Source organism: Gymnodraco acuticeps, unplaced genomic scaffold, assembly GCF_902827175.1.
Source record: "Gymnodraco acuticeps unplaced genomic scaffold, fGymAcu1.1, whole genome shotgun sequence".
NCBI classification, from domain to species: Eukaryota; Metazoa; Chordata; class Actinopteri; order Perciformes; family Bathydraconidae; genus Gymnodraco; species Gymnodraco acuticeps.
The window spans coordinates 1,103,261-1,121,607 of record NW_022990990.1 but is presented as its reverse complement, the minus strand read 5'-3'; the positions used below and the strand labels follow the sequence as shown (position 1 = coordinate 1,121,607).

Below are 18,347 nucleotides of genomic sequence, written 5' to 3'. Positions count from 1 at the left end.
TTGACTCGAGCGATGTCAAAAAACTTAAATAAAAAAAATAGAGTCGGTTGGCACTAAAGACAATTTAAAACATCTTGGGGTGTGGAGAACTTATCTTTGTTTGAGGCTTCAGCTTGAGGCTACAATAGCAGCAAGTAGCATAACACTGCCAAACCTTTGACCAGAATGTCAACCGCCAAGTTGCATTGTGGGTAATTTAATCACAAGTGCGTGAAATAAAAAAGAAATACCTTGTGTTCTGCTGCATCAACTAGGATTTATTTTTGTTTAAATCTGTCCGGCAATATTATAGCACAGACATACTGAATCAGGGAAGTAGCCTACTATTAATGAAAGCATCCTAACATGTTTATGATTCATGAATGCTGTCTTTTAATCAGGGTTCTTTAAAAAATAAAATTAATATATATATATTGTTTACCTTTTTTACCTTGAACCAAAAAGTTGACTGAGATGTATATTTAAAGCTGTCTGCTAATGTGCATAAACATTTCAAAAATACTGCCATTTCTGCACTTCATTTCTACATTAAAGTGATTTAAACTCCACGGTCTGATGCAGTGATTCAAGCCATCACACAAATAACCAGCAGCCTTTGAGAGGTTTGATTGTGTACTTTCCTTTATATGTACAGATGTTCAGTGAACCACCTCAGAGACCAGCACCTCAACACGTAATACAAGGGCAACACTACACACATATCGACAGCAGTGGTATACAAACAATCTCATTTGGGGTTCTGCTAGGATATGTGACGCACACTTCACAGATCACATCCACTTGAGATGAAATCAAAACCACCACACAATTTACGCCAAATCACTGAAACATTTGTAGTCTTGTATGACACAGATTGGGGAATGTAGAGTCAAAATCACACTGCCATGCGGATTGAAGGAGCTCACCTTGTTAAAGAGGCATTAATACACAGAAACAAAAATTGAATCCAGTAACAAACAGCATATTAACAATCACTGTGAACACACTGTGACCGAGGTTCATCTAAAAACCCTAAGGTGGTGTAGTTATCTTCCAAAATGTAAGATTTAGAATGAGTACACATTTTTTGAAATCTGACAATCCTATGTAGTTTTCTTTCTGTCGGGTGTAGATTAATGTAAGGAGCCATTCCATGTTCACGCTTAACAACCAACAAGGATTATTGCACCAACTCATCTAAGGCCTCTCAACCATTATCACAGGGATGTAAAAATGCCAAGGCCCTCACAGAGCAACCCATCTTTAAATAACTATATCATATATACACTTCTTCATAACCAGCACTGGTCCTCAGACAGCTGAAAAGTGCTGAAAATATATAGCGATCATCTTCATCATTGTATAAACTGGTCAACAGGAAGGAGGATTTGGAGACGCTTATAAACTTCCGAATAGTTTTTCACTGGAATCTTTACCGGAAAATAAGCTTTAGATCTTTTGTGGTCAAGTTCAGTAACATGCGACAAAGCAAGTAATTTGAGAAGCAGCGGATTAAAAAGTGAAATTATTAATACTTGAGTAACAGATGAGTGCTGTCTGTCTAATCCTACACATGTACCCATGTAAGGCACAACAGCCTAAGCAGTGCATGTGGTCCTTCACGTTTGCCTTTAGCATTAGCATCTTTTTAAAGGACGCTGCTGTAATAGCTACTCCACACATCCCATTCCACTATAAGACACATAAATCGTCCATACTGCATTTACAGATGTTTTAGTTACCAGAGGAGGTGAAAGGTTCGTCACCAACCAGAGAACAGTAACCCTTCCCTTTTCAACATGCTTGCTTGGAAGTCGAAACAAGCAAATAAGAGCATGTTTTGCAGCTTTTGAACCTGATGTTGAAAGAATAAGACAAAAGGGTAAAAAAAAAAAGAAGAGAAAACTGGATCAACAGTTCACTCGGAGGTGCTGCAGAGACACAGTTACCATGGAGACGGACTGCAGTGGGGCTACCTCTCCCATCTAAACTGCGACTGTTGGGCTTTCCATTTTCCTCCTTTCAGATTGACTCTGGAGGATCTTCCTGGATGCAGATCAGTGCTACTCTGACATTTTTTTTTAAGCCAACTCTCTGATCCCTTTAGACATGCAGCCAATCCTAAAATAGTCCAGAGAAGCAATAAAGATACAGCAGCCTGAAACTGAGCAGATGTGAAGCCACTTTTTTCCTTCTTTTTCTGCCAATTTTGAGGGGTGATTCAGCCACTCGTGATATGAACACAAAACTCTCCTGAATTAACTGAGTTGGGATTCATCTCAACTCACGACGTTGGGACGCCCGAGAATGTCAAGTAGAAAATCAGTAGGAAACCGCAGCATGTAAAGAAACACAGCTTAGAAGAATTAGTACCCACCCCAGCCTTTTGTCCTTGTGGTCAAGTAGAAATTGAATCAGGCGCAGGTTAATTTGCCAGCTGAATGTGAGCAGAATTTATACTAGATCATGTTTAAAAATACACACAGCAACACCCTTGATCGGATTTGAAATCTTCACATTCAATCAGTGTCTTGTTCAAGGTTCTTTTATCCAAAATTACTAAAATAATATGTTTAATCTGGCAATCTAGCCGAACAAGTCTTTCAGATCGTTGTTGACAGATGCGCTATGTTTAATTCCACTTTGGTTCAGGGGGCTGGGGGCAGCAGCAGAGGGTGGAGCAAAGTTCTGCGGGCTGAAAAAAGGGTTTGCTTGCATCCCGAAGCTGCTGGGCACCCCTCCCATAGCAACAGGAGCAGCGTGCATCTGAGTCTGAGCGTTCTGGGCCGAACCAAACTGATTGAGCCACGGGGCGTTGGTGCTGGGCGGGGCCATTTGGTTGAGGGTGACTTTGGGCTGGCTGGGTTTAAAAAGACTGTCCAACGCTGACAGATCTTTATTGGTCTGCCCGATGGGTCCTTGACTCTGCGTCAGAGCTCCGAAGTTGGGGGTGCTGGTGGTGGTTGCCATGCCGCTGTAGAGGCCGGGGCCCGCAGGACGCATGCCCATCCCCATGCCCCCTGCCTGGAAGCCCATGGACGGGTTGAAGCCGTTGGAGACCGGGGCGCCCATGGAGCCCACCATGGGGCCGGGGGAGGGGAAGGCAGCGATGGTGGAGCCCTGCACTGGGGAGGGGCGAGCTGTGTTGGCCAATGAGAGGCTGTTTAGCGAGGTCATGTTGTTGAGCAGGCTGCTGGTCAGATCTTTAGTCTGCAAGAAAAACAAGATGCGGGTTTAAACTCATCAAGTGTTTTATAAGGAGACCCTGAGAGGCAACAGAGTATGACAAATGTTGGTGATATATTGTTTTTGAGTCAGATTTCATTATGTTTGTGGCTTAGGAACGGATGAAGAAAGAAGAGTTTCGCCTGCATGATTTTGTACATATATTTTGTTAACACTAAGCCCGGCATGGAGAAATCACCTGGAAATAAACCATGAGAGATTTCAGTCCTATTTATGACATGGTGTAGTAGCAAACACTTATCAACTAGAAAAATGAAAAATGTTTCCCATACCAATTGAATTAAGGGCTTTAGAAATATCATGTAGGCAAACCTTTTCTCACCTGTACTCAAGTCATAATTAGAGAAGGGAAAACCATTTAGATCAGTCTTAGAAAAATGGATTTCCACATTTGTCTTTCCCTCAGTTGCCTCTCCGTAGTTAGTTTTCTGTTCACAGATTTTTTGAGGCGTTACCTTGGTGTTGGAAGTGTTGGCTGCTTTGATGCTCTGAGGCGCTAAAGGCTGCTGGTTCCTCAGCTTGGCGGCCTGCTCCTGCTCCTTAGCCAATCGCTGCTTCTCCTCCAGAGTCAGAGACATCTATGGGGGGCGCAAAACAAGAGAGACCATGGAGAAATTAGACTGGTACCTAAAGGTGGACATTTCTGGATATTAGGTATGACATTGTTTTCATACTCTATTAGGCTGTGGGGCGGCTGCTGCAGGTCCATTCTCTTTCCCATTAACCCCTGAGGAGCCAAAGATATCATCAATCTGAAAAAAAGACACATTTAAAGTGAATTTTTGCACCACAGAAAGGTATAAAACAAGAACTTCATTGTAAAAAAAATGGTGTTCACACAGTACTTTAAAGATAATCTCATGTTGTCATAGAAACACCCTTTCACCTGGTTGCTGCTGTTAGGAGGGCTCTTGTTCATCTCTGTCTGGTTCCCTGGGTTTGGGATGTTTATACTCCTGTTAGAAGAGACACAATGAACTGAATCAGGAAGCAAAAGGATTTGAACGGAGGCATTCATAAGAGCATGGTTAGTCATGCCATTATCATATTCATGTGCTAATTGCTTTCTGAGACAGATCCATTACCCCAGATAATAGTTTGTATAAAATCCACATTAATATGTATAACCATTTCAGATTTAGTCAGAGAGATTCCAAAGGAGGATATAGTGGGGGGTGATTCATTAAATGTGACACGCACCTCTGCTGCTCCTGCATGCTGTGCAGCTGCTCCAACTTGGTCTTGTGTTCGGCCTCCATCCGATTCAGCATTTCCCGAATGACCGCCATGAACGAGTTAAACTGGGATGAATTGGACAATATTACATAAAAGGGAACAAAAGCAATTATGCAGATGATCAAAATATGTCGCATGTGTGTTGTACCTGGCTAAGGTTGAGGTTGTTGTCTATACTCAGAGAGACCAGGTGGGGCAGGCTCTTGGTGGCAAGGTGTTCTTTGGGGATGCCCAGCTTCTTGTGGCTGAAGGTGCACTTATAGATTCCTACAAGAATTCAGAAGTCAAATAACCAATCATTAAGTGTTTAAAATATGCCAGTAAGCAGTGATGCATACAGGGACATACAGTATATGTGACTTTGTATTTGTTATTATCTATCTAGCAGAGGTGGGAGAAGAGATCTTGTAGTTAAGAAAAAGTAGAAGTACCAGAGTGTAGGAATACTCTGCTACAACTTGTACAAATTCCTACATTCAAAATGTTACCTGAGTTAAAGTACAAAAGTATTAGCATAAAAATATACTTAAAGTACCAAAAGTAAAAGTATTCATTGTGCTGATTGGTCCATTTCAGAATAATATATATGATGTGTTTTCTAATGATTGATCATGAAAGTGTTCTCAAAGCTGGTAAAGGTGCAGCTAGTTTGAATGACTTTGTATGCTGCAGGGTAGCTTGTGAATTTACTCCAGGTGGAACTAAAGTCTGATTCAAGAGATGATTATAATTCAAATCATTAATAAAATGTTGAAAAGTAACTAAAGGTATTAAATAAATGTAGTGGGTAGAAGTACACAATAGCCAAACAATTGACTTAAGTGCAGTGCTTGAGTAAATGTACTTAATTACTTTACACTACTGCTTTCTAGAACGTTTTAATTCAATCGCATGTTAATAATAAAACGTTTATTTAGAAATGTGCATTTTTCTCCAAAACTGCATCAGGACATTCTCTTACTTTTCCTCCAACAAATAAAAAAAATACAAATATCTCAATTTTCCAGATCATTCAAATTCAGCTAAAAGAAAGAAATGCAGTCAATCATATTTATCTCCAACATATTTGTATAACAAACTGTTACAACTGTTTAAGGACTTCAATTTGACATCATGATCTGTGTGTGTGGCTGTTTTTTTATTTTATTTTTTTAACAGGTATCTGAGCAATGGTTTATCTCTAGTAGAAGTTGAGTGGAGTGTGGCTTGTCCTTTTTCTTTACCCAGAATCCCCATGAGTACTGCTGGTTCTCTGGAGGGGATCTGTTGTAGGAAGGGCAGGATCTCATCGATGACGTACCACTTGTCAAGATATTCCAAAATCTTCCCCAGACACACCAGGGAGTTCACTCGTACCTACCAATAACATGGAAAGATACTTAAAACATCTAAATACATTTGAAACTCAAACATTTCAGTAGTTGGTAGAAGAGTAGAATAAAGGTGTTACAAAGGGACAAGGTCAACAGTATAGACACCTAAAAGGAATCACTGTAGAAACACTATTGTTGCCTGGGAAACAGTACAAGCTGAGAGCAGAAAATGTTGATATTGGAGACTCACAGCAAGTGAAGAGGTCTGTAGGCAGGCAGATTTGATTCGAGGGATGAGAGCGTTCTTCATGGACGGGTAGTCGATCAGGTTGGCAAACGTTGGGATGATGTTCAGGCACAGCTCCTGCTCAGCCACGGATAACACACAAGTTAGGAAATCTGACATTTATATGATGCCAATGCATCAAATCTAACTATGCTCTGAAAAGCAGCACTGAAAACACAAGTATGCCATGTTCAGTAATTGATTTAGTGTTGACTTCTCTGCTTTACAGGGTCTCCAACTGCCTGAGTTTACCTGAAACTCAGCAAAATGTAAAATACTAAGCAGCCCTACCCCCCCCTCCTCATACCTGGATCTGTACAGAAGGCGCTTCCAGGGCTCTGTAGACCATCGGCAGCACGCTGTTCTTAATCTCCTCTGAGGGGGTCTTGGTCAACAGCAGGTCCATCTTCTGAAGGAATATCAGCAGGATCTGTGCAACACAGGGACTCAGTCAGGAAAACAAAAGCTCATGTTGTTCTCTACATATGACTGAAGTAGTAAATGGAAGAGGCGGGGCTATAGGTGGCTGATGATGAGCATTAATTTAGACAGACAACACAAACTAGTGACAGGAGCATATTCACAGCAAAGACCACTCACCATGTTACTAGCCTGAAGATGCATGGGAAGAGAAATACAGAGAGAGACAAGTCTTGATAAAGTGACAGACCAAAGCCAAACAAAGCATGCTCTTTAGATATATTTAATCAAATCCCCAAAACACGAAATGATCATGCAAGGATTTAAAGAGGGAAAGCACATTCTAGCCAAAGCTTACAAACAATAGTCATTTTTAACGCTTGTTTCTGTGAGGGTGTACCTGAATGGGCTCCTGCTGCTTGAAAACAGGCGTGAGGTCGGGCATGATGAGCCGGACGTACTCCTCCTTGGTGCACTGCTCTGCGATCAGCAGCACGTTGGGCAGCACGAAGGGAACCATGTCCGGGTTCACAAACTCTGAGGTCAGAGCCGGAAGGATCCGATACACCACCACTCTCTGAGAGACAGGAGTGGGTCACAGAAGCCATGAAGGAATACTCAGACTGTAATACTGCATGTTCATGATGAGTTCTCAAGGGACCACATTAAGGGAAGACAAAACAGGAACTAAACATGTCAAGAAACTGTGCAAGAAATTGACTCACAAGTGCATGTTTTTGTACTGTGCCAGTTAACACACAACTAAACAGAAAGAGAAGCACTGAAAGCATCATTACAGTAACATCAGTTATTCAAAAAGTTGGACCTCAAATGGACACGAGATGTTCTTTTAAAAGTCCTGATATAACAGGGAATGATAGGTCTGAAATCAGTAGTCCTTTTGGCTATTTTTATTAAATTCCGATAAACACTTTTGACCTGATAAAGGTTGCATTCCCTGTACAAAATGCACAAGCAGTTACCTTGGGGAGTTTGGGCAGGACTTTAGGGAGGCCTTTGTAGAACTGGGACTTCTGTAGATTGTCTCTCTGGAAGAGGGAGTCAAAGTACTGCAGGGTCACAGCACCCACGTCGTCAAAAAATGGAATCTGAACAAAACACACAAAAACAGAACGAGAAAAATGTGTCCTTAAAGAAAATGCAGATGAAATTAGATATCACCTACATACGCTTTCTTTGTATCTCCAGACATGTAGTGCCAACAATGCAAACCTTGGTCATCTGATCAGCATCCGGTCGCACGTTGGGTGTGACGCTGAGCAGCATCTTGACGTGTTCCCGAACCTCCTCTGGGAGCTTGTTCAGCACTGCTGGACTTATGCTGCTCAGCTAGAATTGAAAAACATAGACGGAATGGATCACAACAGAGATATTCCTAAAAATCAAGTCATGCAGCAGACTACTAAATTGGCGGGAGCTCAAGTCCTCAGTAGCTTGTCCTGAAGTGTGTCCATTTGATCTTAGCTCCACCCACCTGGTCCAGTTGCCTGCTGAAGCTCTTGAATATGTCGTGCTTGTTGACTTGGAAAACAGGCTTGCCCTCGTTGAAGACGGCATGCATGACCACGCCCAGCGAGTACATGTCGGAGGCGGAGTCACAGCTGACGGACAGGATGTACTCGGGGGCCAGGTACTCAGGGTTAGGGAGGGAGAGTGGGGGGAGGTTGGGCTCCCACTCTTTACATGTGTACTTAGGCTGAGGAAGATGAGAGAACACGAGGAGATAAAGATGTGACAATACTCCAAGATGTTAATTTGGTAGAGCATTACAAATCTAAGTGATCCAACACACCTCAGCGTCTGAGGGGTTGTTGGAGGAGATGCTGAAGTCAAAGCCCATGATCTTCCAGGCTCCGCTCTTGTTCAGGATGATGTTCTCTGGACACAGGTTGCCGTGGACCATTTTCACCCCGCTGTGGAGAAAAGACAATCCCTCGGAGATCTGAGGGGAAGGAGGAATGAAACTGTCAGGGTTTGGTGTTAAAGGGTGAAACAGTTTCTGTTATAACTACAGGATTAGTACATGGTTTCTATGGCAGTCATCACTTCCTTATCTTATATAAGCTGTGGAAAGGCAAGAAATCTGTAATTAAGATGAGACACATGGGGACACATGTGAGAACATAATGATTTTGATTTGATATACTTTATTAATCCCCGTGGGGAAATTGTTTCTCTGCATTTGACCCGTCCTAGTGTTAGGAGCAGTGTGCTGCCATTTTGAACGGCGGCCGGGGAGCAGTGTAGGGAACGGTGCCTTGCTCAGGGACACCTCGGTAGCACTTGGTCTTGCCGGGACTTGAACTGGTGACCTTCCAGTTGCCAAGCCAAGTCCCTATCGACTTCGCCACCACCGCCCCCAAGTGAGGTAATGAGGTCTGATATACTTCAAGGAGAGGCGTGAAATGGAGCTGGTACAACTGTACTAGCATATGAATTCATATTAGACTTTCCAATACAGACTTTCCAATTGAATTTAGCCACTACTTAGGAATCACCGTTTGATAGAGATGTAAAAGCTTAGAAATTCACAGACATATTTTAGTTCATAAAACAAAGGTGAAAACTCTTAGGCTTGTTTTCACCACAGAGCATCCTTCAGGCCTCTAACCAAAAACCCATAAAAACCCCACTAACTTAAGACTTGTTCTCATTTAACAATGTTTCAGTATACATCTGACAAATGGACACTAAACCAAAAACTACAACTAAACTGTTATTTGCCAATGAGCAACAGTGTGCACATCATGGTTACAGATGTTGATGATTACCAAGACGTTTATTATATACAAAGCAAATCATTGGCAACAAGTCATCCAATTGACAACATATTAAGATAATCATGTGTTGCAGTTTAAGCCAGCTAACCTGTCTGCACTCTCACCTGCAGCAGTCCAAACTTGGTCTCCACGTCGTACAGTTTGTACTCCTTGATGTCGGTGGGCAGGGGGGTGGGCAGGTTCTCCCTCTGGCCCAGCACGTTGGCCAGACTGGCAAACACGGGCTCCGTACAGAACGCCAAGCAGTCTCTGAGGGCCACACAGAACATCTACTTCAATATCATTTGAAACAACCGCTTTGTAAATGTGGAGTTATTCCTCAACAGACACTTAGAGCAACATGAGGAAAGGCAAAACAGAAACATTTTGAATGTTAAGTTTCCCCAGTTGTAAGTTTAAAAGAAAAAGTGGCAAAAAGAAAGTAACTTAAAGACAGCGTCAACCTTTTCTGGCCCTCAGGGGCATAAATTATTCAGTCTGCAGAGTCTTTGATCATGACAGGCTCCTGCTCACATATGCACAAACAGAGGCAGGCAAATACATTTGTTATGCAACTTTGTCAAGCCCGTCTCTGAGGTGTGACTCTTTCCTTGGTATGTGTGTGTGTGTCAGTGTGTGTGTTTGTGTCAGTGTGTGTGTGTTAATCACCGTGACTCTTCAAGAGGATGCTGCACAGTCAGGAGACGCGGGTGACGCAGTCTGGTCAGCTGTTGCACCCCTTTTTTCAGCGAATCAACAATTTGGTCCTTCTCAAATTTCTGATACTTATCAACCGTCTTCTTATCAAACACAAATACTGCGACTTCCTGAAGGGATAAAGAAGATCAACAAGGCACTGAAATGCACTGAAATGAGCTTCAACAAGGCACACAACACATGCATAGTCAGATTGTTCACATTTAAAATCAAACCTTTATGAATGGGGAGTGGGCAGGGGGGGGATATCAACACACAAACCTGTTTGGTGGACTTCTTGGTGCCGTTATAGATCCTCCAGCACAAGCCAGGACCCCCGCTGGCAATATGTCGTCCAACCTCAAACTCCCGTGTCACCGGGTTGCCCATGACAGCGCTGGTGACATCTGCCGTCACCTTGGTGACGGTGCTTTTTAGCTTGTTAAGCATAGACTCCATGTTCACGCCTGACCTGGCAGCTAAAGTGAGAGTGGTGAAAAACAGTGACAGAAAAATAAAAGAGGTACAGAACAGTCAGTCAAATGTCAGCAAAAGTATTTTCAATCAATGAAAGAGGCAGCTTCATAATAAACCTTTCTAGCTCAGCATAAGCCTTCAACATTCAGTTTGACACACACTTTAAGGCACCTGCTTGAATGTGCACATCAGAGTGCCCACTGGCTGAGGAGAATAAACACTGCATCAGCCCAAGCTGCCCTCTGAAATATAAAGTGACTCAGGGCAAACTAAGCAACACACCCCACGTTAAGTCCCTCTTTCAAAATACCTCAGAGTGACTTGAAAAGCATGTAAAGCAACAGGAAGCCAGACAGAAGAACATGGCTGAGAGTAATGTAGCCAAATCATTTCATCGTGAACTATTTCTTCAGGGGTTTCTAGGACTTTGATGTTTATTTCACTGCAACAAGGTTGAGTAAGCTACTGATTATACATTGAGATGCACACAGTACTGTCTGCATAATATATTCCTCACAGATTCATGCATTAATAATAATATTGAGCATCCGTATTAAACGGATCAACAAACTCTTTATCAGAAATTGACGGCCCTTGCCAAAAGCTACCCCAGCCAATTCTGTTAATAGAATCCCTGCTTTTACTGTACTTCTAACACTGTATATAATGCTGATATACAGTGTTACCCTGCACTTCCCTAAAGCTCGGACACTTATGTATCCTCAGCCATTGCCAACTACTGTAACACTATATGAATAGCAAAATGGAGGGTTCACAGACATATGAAATCTATCAATAAGTCAGTGTGTTCTTAGTCTTCGTCCTTTTGTACATTTCTTAAAACAGCCAGATGTATTTAACCTAACACAAAACAATATAGTGCAAAGAAGTAGAGTTGTGCTGAGAGGGATGCAAGATTTTAGGTCTGATATAATAAATTGTAACAGAAATCACAATAACACTGCCATAACTGTGTCATTGCTCCTGGTTTACTGTGTGATGGATAGTGGGTGGTCTGCAACCAAAAAAGACAAACCAAAGGAAACAAGATGTTCTAGATGCAGATCTATGGGTATTAAGCCCAATAAATGAACCATATTTGATCAAATATTTCCCCTAGCATTAGGCTAGATTTAAAGATGTAATCTGCAACAGGTTTTAAGGATGTGCAAAAAAGCATATGTGTTATTATTATTGTCATTTTGATGTCAAATTACACGTACCTGTCAACATTATAATCTGCCCAGACAAACAGAGGTAGACCGAGCAGCGTTTCTGGACAAACACCTGCACGAGCCTAACTAGCCCAGTAGCTAGCTAGCTAGCTAGCCACCAAGGTGTCAGGCAGTTTATTATTACGAGCTTACTAACATAGTTATGATTTGACAGGGTATTCATTAGGTTAACCAACCATTTCAGCGACCGGTTGAAGCATGTAAATGGTTTATATGTCGCTTGTCAGGACTGTCACGTTTGATTGGGAAATAGCTGTATGTTAGCTAAATTAATCGCCTTGTTTAGCCTGTGACCAACGCATCAAAACAAGCACAGCACTGTGACACTAACTAAGCAGTTATTAGGTACATGTCCTCAACATATGTGGCTTTATAAGGATGACATCCTCGTTGCAATATGTTGGATACCGTGAAAGACATTTACAGCAAACCATCGCAGTAGCTACCTGCTAACAAGCCAACAATGCGCAAGTACACAGTGACGATTCTGTCATTACAAGAGAGATGGCTTCAGTCCTCACTGTCCCTCCGACAGCCTCCAGAAACATACCTTATGATGAAGAGAGCTCTCCGTTGTATGTCTTGTTATAAGAAGACTTTCAGCTGTCAGTAATGGCTGAGAAACACAGCCCCCATGACTTCACTGGCATACGAAATGAAGTAGCTAGTGCGCTAGTAGTGAACGAACAACCCTACTTCCGGGTTGTCAGGCTCATCAACGTCATCAGAGTTTTTTTATTATCTATTTTTCAGGCACTCCATAAACAAATATACTTTGCAAACAATCTCGTGATTCTCAGTTTTCACAAACGTTCCAAAAGAAATCACAGATTTGTGTACAAATAAGTTATGCTGCACATATTTATGGTATATTAAATCAGTTGTATTAATAGCAGTAACCATTTCCACACACTGCAAGAAAATGCACAAAACATTATATTTGGATACTAAATATGAACCAACACTGAGCAAAAAGACTGATATGACAAAACTTACTGTTTCTGATATTGTGTCTTGATTTATTTGATATGCAATGTAACTTGACACATGGGCTAAAAGAAAAAAATACATTAGAGTTGTTTGAGAGAAATTCAATGAAACTTTTATTAGACGTGTTATTCAAACAGAAAATAAAGCTTGTTTCAGCATCATAAAGTGCAATCCAACATGATTTCAGTGTATGTAAAGAACAAAAGATACTGACTGAGATAACATTTGTACATCACTTATGCATGACCATGGCTTCATTTATTAAAAGAATGCAATCAAATTGATGCGTTACCAAAGATTAAATAGGTTTCTTCAAATAACATTAAGTCATTATTAATTACACATCTTCCATAAAAAGGATCATGGTCCAGCTTTCAAGTACAATTCTAAAAGGTTACAATTAAAAGGCAATTCCATGAGAATGGCACTAAAAGTATTCTTAAAACCCCTGAAAATAACATCTATTAACCTGATTAGCCTGGTAGAATATTGCACCCTAGCAATTCATATTAGTTTTCATTCTTAAAATCTTTAAATAAAGGTCTGTCTTCATCTCTAACAAAAACAAGTTAGTGTTCAACCTCATTCATTATTTCCTGTATTTCCACTAACCACACAGCCTGCTACAGTAACACTGGGAGACAAAAGAGCCTCCCATAATATGGTTATTCTTGATTAAAGTACTCGGCATTAATTCTGCAAACCACAGCTCCATTTCCAAAGCTATTCCAATAACCTATTCAAATACAGTCTCCACAGCAGGACCAAGAAGCACATCAATTATTTCAAAAGCGGTTCAACACTTGCAGCCTGCAAACAGCTGGCTACATCTGGTGTCTGATCACGCTTAAGGGTCATTGTCTTCAGGATTCCCTTCCGTTTGCATACACTACATTCTACAGTAATACCAGGACAATCCAGCACAGAGAAGCAAATGCCCTCAGTAAACATTATTCAACTTACAACATTAAATCAGCATCATGATTCTACAATTAAAAAATGGTTACTCATTTGACACATAATGGCAAGTGCAACAGATTGCTACCCATGTTAAGGCCTCTGATGATAAAGATGGGCTGATAATGGATGATGTATAGACTCGTGCAAACTATTCACAACTATAATTAAGCTTTTGACTTGCGATTTTCATCAGATAGATAATGCATCTATTGCTATCAATGTGGGATAAAAAACGTGATGCAATATTTGCAAATAAAACCAATATTGTAGGCCTCTTGAGAATTAAAAGGAATGTATGGAAGAAATGCGTCATTGCTCTAGTAGCATCATTTGTATTGGTTTTGGTACACATTATACAATTATTATCATTCTTCAGTGTAAGCGCTGTACCACTACAAACTAGGGTTGTGAAGTGCACCTGGGAATTCAAACCAATAACCCTCCAGCTGTGCGTTTTAGAAGGTGCTGGAGAGATGCTGGAGGAAGACCACGGGGTGATGTTTTTCAAACTCTTTGAGCAGCCTCCTCCTCTCTTTGACGGGAATGGTTTTGCTCGAGGCAATATCATGAAGAAGTTGTTTTAGGCTGTGCAGAGTGGTAGCCTCTCGCTGATCCTCGTACTCCTCTGGCGTCACCTGCTGGCAGAATGTGAACGCTGCAACACACAGAGGGGGTCGTTTTTCACGTACAATTCGAAAATGTATTTGTGTTATTTCATGTGATGTTAGAAGGTGTATTGTTAGCAAAAGTGTGCACATTTATTTAAATTTGACTTACTGGCAATTGAGTCAGGATCTTGGCCCTGCTGCATCGTCCTCAGTGTTCTCCTCACAGATTCAACAAGGGACGTAGGAGTCTGTATTCATTAAGGGGAGAAAGGATTATTAAAATGATGTTGAAAGTTACAAATGTGAGTAATTTTTCAACTTTATTCAATTACATCAGAAAAGCATGTTAGTGATAACTGATCAAAACATGAAAGTGTACCTTGATGAGCTCAGTGCAATTGTCCATGAGGAACAGCACCAGGGTTTCGCTTTGGCATCGAGTCAGTTCAAGATTCTGGACGATTGCTCTCTGAAAAGTGCGGCACACCAAGGCCCTGTTATCGATCTGAAAGGAAACATATCACAAAGGAAACGGTGATTCAAACACATTTTCCACTGATTCAATGGTGGATATAATACTACAAAATAAAGTTTGGATTAGAACAACAAAAAGCAGTTGATCTATGTATAAAAAAAGACCTGTTTTTGCAGACGGCAGGCATCTGGGTGTGCTGCTGTGGCCATAAAGGTCAGTAGTCTCCGGAGTTCGTCTCTGACGCTCGTCTCTAGCAGCCGAAAACACAGCTGAGATGCTTTGATGGCATCCTGCACCTTCCCCTCATCTGGAGAGACACGGTGAGGACAGGGGATGTAAAATATCAATTATCTCTACGACGGATTCATCTTAATGGACGGACACAAAAAAATCACAGTTCACAATCACATAAACCAATAAATCAGTGTAAAGTCTCACCCAGCAGTTTCAGAATTGCAGCATGTATGTCCAGGTAGCGTCCTGAGAGGAGTGGATATTTTTCCTGTCCACTGTAGTACTTGGCAATGGTGTCAAAGAGCAGTTTCTTTTGTCTGGCCATGTGCTCCGCCTGGTCGTCTTCTGAGAAGGTGCCACCTTGTTGGCTGAGCTGTTCCCCAGCAACCACAATCAGCTGATCTGGAAACAGCTCTAAGCAGTCTGCTGCTGCCGACAGCCACCCATCCAACCTGTCAACCATGAAAGAGAACAGGTTTTTACAGTGGAATTCAATGTATAGAGACATTTCTAGACTGGTTTGAAGTTCAAACACGCATCAATTCAAGAAGCTGTACAAAATCATATATTTTTTAAGAGTTAGGGTTGGTACAATGAACATGTGGTAATTGTTGGATTTATCTTTGATTGACTTTGGGTTGTACATAAAAGCACTGGTGTAGTAAAATATGTAAGTAATGGATGGAGAAAGGTATACTTATTTCTACTCCTGTTTGATTATGTAATTATTTATATTGTTTATGAGAATTTCTTGTTGATTTCATTTGTATAATTGTTCTGTTAATTATTTGAAAGAGATTGAAAAAATACAAATCTCAGTAGATTTCTTTTTGTATGTCTACTTTGCAAAAGAATCCTGCAGTATTGATGGGAGCACTGACTGGGGCAGGTGCAGGCTGTCGGGCAGCTCTCGGTCCAGGCAGGTGTTGGAGATGACCAGGTCCTGTGAGGCCAGAGGAGCTCTGCAGGCCTTCAGCTGACCTCTGGCAGGAGAGGTCAGGATGCAGTCCAGCATGGGCAGCTCTACGATCTGCAGCAGCTGCAGCAGAGTCTGCTGCTTCCATACTTCATCCACCACTACGGAAGAAGGAAAGAGGTACAAATATAAGGAAAAAAAGACGTCCATAAACGGTCATAGGCTGTTGTTCTCTATACTACTGAAGAAAGAGAACTCTATCTTACCAGCTTTGGACAGAAAAGCAGCAGCAGTGTGAGTTGTTTTTAAAGATGGAGACGAGGCTGGTCGCAGGTTGATGTTCCTCAGCAGCCTCTCCACCCTCCGATCTAATGGTCCCACAGCGAGGGGATTACAGATCGTCCGCACCTCATTCAGCCTTCTGAAACAACAACAAGCATGATGGAGCTAAATACAGAGTTCCCACACATTTGAATGGTCACAGGTTTAACATTTGTTATGACTTCTCAAGGACCAATAATATAACTTTCACGACAATTCACAGCGTATGAGTACACATATACAAACAGAATTGCATATTGCACTTACAATGTTTATTATTCTATTAAAACATTTAGACAATTTGTTTGATCTCTAGGGAGAACTAATATTTCTACAGGTTTGAAATTCAAATGATTTGCTTTTTCATGATGGTGGAAACCCTGTTTTTAACCACTTAGGTCTATTTAGAGAAGCTGAACCTTGATATAAAAGTAAGGACCTTTTGGGTATGTCTGTTAAGGCTTACAAACACTATTGAATTGAATAGTTAATTATGAAGTTGTTTAACTTCTGAAGGGATTATTTACTCAACTTCAATGCTTCATTTTTAGGAAAAAACCTGGCAAATACATCATAAAACATATAATAAAATCAAAGAAGCTGTCAATGCTGCCAATATCAATATCAATAGCAAAAATGGCTTCTACACTGCAGAAAAAGGACAGGGAATTGAAAGTAAAGTCTACCTGTAACTCTTCTTCCTCTTTAGCCCCTGTTCCTCTGGAGGCATGTTTTCTGTGTCACTATTGCACTCCTTCATGGCAGAATTGGGTGACACTTTATATTCCAGAAAACGGTAAAGGCTGCAGCTGCTGTCCTCAAAGGTCACTTCTTTGTCCCTGCGAAACAGCTTGGTTCCCACTGGTTCGAACACCTTGGCCTCCATCAGAGCCTGGCACAGTCGAGCAGCTTTGAGGCGAGACACTTCACTCGTGCAAAACACCACATTCTGCATCAGATAGCTGAGGACGGCATCCACAGCGTCTGAGCCCGTGAAACATTCGGCATGAACGCGCAGATGCCTTCTACAGCGCCGCACCTCCACCTGAGTCTGCAGGGCCCGGATGATGTTGTGCCACAGCTGGGTGGCCCCGAAAGGCCCCGAGAAGCCTGTTAGCAGACAGAGGGTTAGAGGAAAAGGAGACAAAACAGCTTGAAAAACAATTACAATTTACTCATAACCATGTTCTGTGTCAAACTAAAGGTGAACATGAAGAGCAAATACTGGATTGGGGAAAATAAGATATGTAAGAACAAGGTAATGACATAAGAAATAATGACCAATTAACATTAACAGTAGTTTGCACTGGCATATTCATTGTTGTTTTATTGGAAAACAGTAGTGTTAAAGTAGTGTAGTAGGTAGAGGATTTACTCAAGTACTCTATGTGCAACGTTTAGGGGCTTGTCTTAGGTATTTTTAGAGGGAAATCTTTCAATTGTCTCCACATTAATCTGACAGCTACAAGTATTTCATTTACAAATTACAATTCAATGTTTCATCCAAAATATATAATGAGCTAATAAAAGCCGATACTTTTGTTTTAGATTTAAGAATTACAACAGTTACTTACCGTAATAACAATATCATAACATGGTAATATGTTTACCTACTTTTTTTAAGGTACGTAAAGCAGTCACACTTTTTCGAACAACCAGTACTTGCTACACTTCGCTAAAGCTACTTTTGAAAACAGGACAAACACTTCTGTGTACCATATGCTGACACCTTATGCAATGTCCCTGAACTATTATCCATTATACAATTTACCAAATGTATTATCCATTATACAATTTACCAAATCTATTTGTACGTTGGGTTATTATGTCAATACTGCACAGCGACTTTGCATTTCTTATACACGGCTGTGCTGGTTTGTGTGGTTGTATTAATATAAAGGTAGAGTTATAGCTATATGCAAACGTATTAAGCGTAAGTGCTAAAATCTTACCATGCTGTATATTTTCACGAAAACTTCTCGTTTGGCTATTCAACCTTCTGAAACGAGGAGTCAAATCGACCGCCATCACCAGAAATGCGTGACGTAATACGTTTGAGAAAGAAGACGGCGCACGTTCTTCTTCTTCGTCTTCTCTCGGTTTTTGGCGGATTACAAACAACTTTAAGGTGCATACCGCCACCTACTGTACATGAGTGTGAATCATCATATCATT

The 18,347-nt window shown here is 41.2% G+C and overlaps 2 protein-coding genes across 3 annotated transcripts; both read right to left on the bottom strand.

Moving 5' to 3' along the window:
• Positions 1-599: 599 nt before the first annotated feature.
• scyl2 (SCY1 like pseudokinase 2) lies at positions 600-12,353 on the bottom strand. 2 transcript variants are annotated; one of them, XM_034235873.1, is made up of 19 exons: positions 12,219-12,353; positions 10,239-10,435; positions 9,930-10,087; positions 9,386-9,530; positions 8,294-8,443; positions 7,976-8,197; positions 7,714-7,830; positions 7,464-7,589; positions 6,881-7,057; positions 6,661-6,672; positions 6,368-6,490; positions 6,025-6,138; positions 5,685-5,817; positions 4,610-4,728; positions 4,426-4,526; positions 4,112-4,181; positions 3,900-3,977; positions 3,681-3,803; positions 600-3,189 (listed from the first exon to the last, which is right to left on the bottom strand). In XM_034235873.1, the coding sequence occupies exons 2-19, from the start codon at positions 10,413-10,415 to the stop codon at positions 2,566-2,568; spliced, it is 2,769 nt and encodes a 922-aa protein (XP_034091764.1). In that variant the 5' UTR covers positions 10,416-10,435; positions 12,219-12,353; the 3' UTR covers positions 600-2,565. The 2 variants fall into 2 exon arrangements, with proteins under 2 accessions (XP_034091764.1, XP_034091765.1); XM_034235874.1 differs by lacking the exon at positions 6,661-6,672.
• Positions 12,354-12,744: 391 nt separating this feature from the next.
• On the bottom strand, positions 12,745-18,347 carry depdc4 (DEP domain containing 4). The gene is made up of 9 exons (XM_034235795.1): positions 18,125-18,347; positions 16,859-17,282; positions 16,118-16,272; positions 15,817-16,012; positions 15,140-15,387; positions 14,866-15,008; positions 14,606-14,731; positions 14,396-14,474; positions 12,745-14,273 (listed from the first exon to the last, which is right to left on the bottom strand). The coding sequence occupies exons 1-9, from the start codon at positions 18,198-18,200 to the stop codon at positions 14,074-14,076; spliced, it is 1,647 nt and encodes a 548-aa protein (XP_034091686.1). The 5' UTR covers positions 18,201-18,347; the 3' UTR covers positions 12,745-14,073.